At 48.0% G+C, this 4536-nt stretch overlaps 1 protein-coding gene across 1 annotated transcript; it reads right to left on the reverse strand.

Moving 5' to 3' along the window:
• Window positions 1-31: 31 nt before the first annotated feature.
• On the reverse strand, window positions 32-526 carry LOC125482193 (tripartite motif-containing protein 65-like; the record flags this gene model as incomplete). Its single annotated transcript, XM_048594202.1, has 1 exon — window positions 32-526. A coding segment is annotated over exon 1 (485 nt), but the record flags the coding sequence as incomplete, so codon positions are not given.
• Window positions 527-4536: the final 4010 nt, after the last annotated feature.

Consider the following 4536-nt stretch of genomic DNA (forward strand, 5'->3'; position numbering starts at 1 on the left):
TGAATGGCCCAATAGAAAAACAAGTCTTTGCTTTGCTGAGGTGATCATTACCCGTGCTCGCTCTGTCTCCTCCTCCAGCTGTCCAACCTGGTGTGTTTGATGATCTTGCAGGTTGCACAGGTTGCACATAGCGACTCCCTCCGTGTGACAGTACAATTTCAGCTCCCTGTGGTGTACCTGGCAAAATCTCCCCAGATCTAAACAGCAATCACGACTCACTCCAGGACTGGGATCGAGACTCACTCCAGGACTGGGATCGCGACTCACTCCAGGATTTCTCTGGTTTCTCTCTTGTTTCCAGGCTTCACTGATCCGGCACAGGCGGATATTTTTGGACAGCTGAGGTCTTCTGGAGAAGTTATGTCTACATTCTGGGCAGCTGTAGGTGCCATTGCTCTCTCGGTCCCAGTATTTTGAGATACAGTCGCTGCAGAAACTGTGGCCACAATCTGTGGTCACTGGAGAATGGAAAACCTCCAGGCAAATGGAGCATTGTAAATCTTTCTGAAATTCCATCCTGCCCCCTCCCCCACTGACCCTCACCCACTGTCCCCTCCTCCACTTGCCCAGCCCCCACTGACCCTCACCCACTGCCCCTCCCCAACTGCCCCTCCCCCACCTACACAGCCCCCACTGACCCTCCCCCACCTACCCAGCCCCCACTGACCCTCACTTACTGACCCTCCCCCACTTACCCAGCCCCCACTGACCCTCACCCACTGCCCCTCCCCCACCTACCCAGTCCCCCCTGACCCTCACCCACTGACCTTCCCGCACCGACCCAGTCCCCACTGACCGTCACCCCCTGACCCTCGGGTGTAGTGCACTGTCGGTGCAGTAATGCAGACCCGGGTTGATGAGGAAGGGTCACCGGGCCTGAAACATTAACTCTGATTTTGTTTCTTCACAGATGCTGTCAGACCTGCTGAGCTTTTCCAGCAATTTCTGTTTGTGTTCCGGGTTGATGATCTGGCTCCACCACAGAGTTAATTAAGCGCTGGCAGTTATATCTCACTGACCATCACCCTGTAACCCTTCCCAATTTACTGATGGATTTCCAGGCAGTTTTCTGTCCCTCTCTCTACCACACCTCCCACCCCTTTCTGCCCCTCTCTCCACCACACCTCCCACCCCTTTTTCTGCCCCTCTCTCCACCACACCTCCCACCCCTTTCTGCCCCTCTCTCCACAACTCCCACCCCTTTCTGACCCTCTCCCTACCACACCTCCCACTCCTTTCTGCCCCTCTGTCTTTCTCTGTCTATCTCTATCTCCGTCTGTGCTCCTCTCTCTCTGTCTCTCCCTCTGTCCCTCTCTCTTTCGGAGCCGCCGCTGCGGGAGCGAAATCGAAAGTGAAATCGAAAGCGATGTGATAGAGCAGCGCAGCCACTAACTAACCATAACCAGCCACTAACTAGTAACTGAGGCGGCCAGTCAGGGCCAGGAGCTGGGATGTGGAGTGGGTACAGCAAGGAACGGACAGTGTGGCTGGGTTTGGGCAGCTTTAATGAGGGACTCTGGCTAACAGCAATCTATAAATAGAGATGGAGTTTGGATCCGAATGTAGACAGGGAGCTCCGCTCAGCTCTCTCCCCCCGGAACAGCCTCTCCTTCACCGCTTCCACTCCTATCAGATTCCAGCCAGTGGGAGCGGCTCCGGCCTTAGAAATGCAGCCTGCTCCTGGGCACCTGTAAACAGAGGGGGCATATTGTCAGGGCATCCCATAATATCCACATGGACAGCCTGGCATTTCAGCACAGCACCCAATTCTAATTACACACCAAAACACTGCCCCTGGTGCTATCACAGGGTAAACCCCAAATACCGCCCCTGTCAATGTCACAGGGTTAACCCTGCCTGAATGAAAGGAACCCAGACTCCCCACCAGGGTCCGAACCTGTCACATGGCTACTCGCTTTGAATAGTTTCTCTCTCAGGGCCAATAATCAAGTTTCCGACAGGTTATGCTTTATAAATGTATCTCCCTATTAACATTTTTATGAATAAGTGTCCAGAGAGAAAACTAATGTATTGTTTTAGTTTCTCTCCACAATATTGATCTGGGATTTCATGAGATCTCTAGTTTTGTGTAGGTTCCACTAATGCTTAATGTGGGTACAAACAGCTGATCTAGAGAGGCAGAATATTTCGATAGGTTAAATGGACACTGCAATGTTTTAGTAATCCAGCAGGAATTGAATATGTGGATTTTCAGTGAATTTGGCAGATTGAGAAATCCATATTGCAATGTTTTGTGTGTCCCACTGTGTTAGTGAATCAGCCCTGTGAAGATAAATTTAATTCATTGGATACTTGACCCTCCAGATGGTGACCCAACATAAACAATTTTTCCTCAGTTAAAGAAGCAGGAGCCATAAAATAAGTCTCACTGATTATCTAACTACAAGATGCATTGAAATAAAAATGACAGACTTCTTTTAGCACACCAGCTGCTGTAATGGTGAAACCGCTGTCTGTAGCAAACTATTTGATTTTAAATAATTAGAGTTTTTTTTAAACAACCTGCTCAGAGATGCTATGGCACACCCCTGGAGCAGGTGGGACTTGAAACTAGGCCTGCTGGTCTAGGGGTAGGGACACCACCACTGTGCTACAAGTGGGCCCCTGGCTTTAAATAATCAGACTACAGATCAATCTGTGATTCGTTAATGAAGAAATTGCCTGCGAAAAGTGGTACCAAAGGGAACACTAATATTTCCCAGTCCCTATGGCTCGAATGAACAATATTGATTACTAAACAGGATAAGATTAATAAAATATTGCTCAAAAACACAGTTGGTCAGAGGCAGACACGTTCTCCCTGTTGCCAAGCCTGTGGCCTTACACAGACATTACCTTCATCGATAAAAGGAAGCTTGGCATTACAACCCTTTTCATTTGCCCAACTCTCTCTGCACAGCCAATCACAATAGGAGGAAGAGTGTTGGGCCAGTGATTAAGAGGCCAGCTCAGAGGCAGTGCTGCTGGACACTGGACTGAATGGCCACAGCTCACTGGCCAGTGAAGGCAGGCCAGGCTGTGCTGACTCTGGGAGAAGTGGGCAGAATTCTTACTGTCAAGTTTACTGAAAGGTTCATGGGCTGATTTGAGAAACATGTATTCGGCTGGACTCACACCCACAAATTACTCAGAACTTACGTTAATATAACAATCCTGCTGAGGGACTGACCAGCTCTGGCACTGATTAAACATTCGGTTGGTGCCTGCGGTAAAGATAAAGGGGACAGTCAGTAGTTCATGGTCTGTGTATCGTTCATCTATGCTTTTCAGTGAACCCACCCTCAAACCTCCCACTGGATACCCGAACCCACATAGTGACCAGGCTGGAGAACTGGACAGTACATGGTCACATTCCATTCAGGGTACACACAGTACTGACCTGTAATACATACAGGAAGGTATCTCAGAGACAGTCACAGTACATGGAGCATACACACCATAATAACAATGGCTTGCTACTATTATAAAAAGGTGCTAACTGATAAACTGAATGTAATTCACTGAATCTTTGATATTATGACTATTCCCCAAGACATGGGCTGATCCTGCTCTGTGCTGGGATTACTAGAAAAAGGCCCAAGTTCCTGGGATTCAATCCATTATTTTGGAGAAATGGGAGCTGAGGGACAATGTAGTTTGGTTTCTTTGAAATGTGCTTCAATATACCAAGGACTAAAACCAGTGATCCAGGGATTGGGGGAAGAGGTCACAAATTCAGGGAGATTGGGAATAAAGCTGGGATTGGTCAATGCGGGGTCTTCAAGCGCACAAAATGAAGATTTGACAATAGCTGGGAGCACTGGCAGGATGTCCCTGAGGAACGTGTCCCTCATTTCTGGGATGATTTCTGGGACAGTATTCCTGATGTCTAAAGAACAACCTCCAGCAGAGCAGTAGAACCTCAATGAACAAATCTGCATTTTTGTTCTATTTTTCAACTCTGAAATCTGCACAGAATGATGACAGGCACGTCCTCCGGAACTCTACACACAAGGATTACATGCTCAGAGTGCATGCAAACGTTCCCAGTTCAAGCATTAGCTTCACAAATTCAGAATCAAAGCCGAGCATTCTGCTCTGGGATTAGCAGAAGAGAAAAGGATAAATGTCACCATTCTTCAGTGAGCTAATATTGTTAAGCTGTCTATTTTGGTTATTGCTAAGACTACCTTCTCCAACCTTGGTTACATCCTTGTCCACATCCATGTAGCTTCCATTATTCTAGTTCCTGCAGGCTGGCCACCCACCCTTAAAAGCTTTGTGAACTTCAGTTCATGCAAAACACTGCTGCCCTATATCACATGACCTATTCTTGACCTGCTGTGTTCGTCCAGCCCTGCACCTTGTTGTCTCTCTATTCACACCTGTATTCACTGACCATGGCCCCAGGCTCGAGCATACCTCAAATTTAAAATCTAATCTTTGATTTCAAATGTTTTTGTGGCCTCACCCCTCCCTATCTCTGTAATTCCTCCCGTCCCTATACCCCTCCCTATCTCAGTAACTTCCTCCTGC

The sequence above is a fragment of the Rhincodon typus genome, unplaced genomic scaffold (assembly GCF_021869965.1).
Source record: "Rhincodon typus isolate 14 unplaced genomic scaffold, sRhiTyp1.1 hic_rhity00006978, whole genome shotgun sequence".
Taxonomy (NCBI): domain Eukaryota; kingdom Metazoa; phylum Chordata; class Chondrichthyes; order Orectolobiformes; family Rhincodontidae; genus Rhincodon; species Rhincodon typus.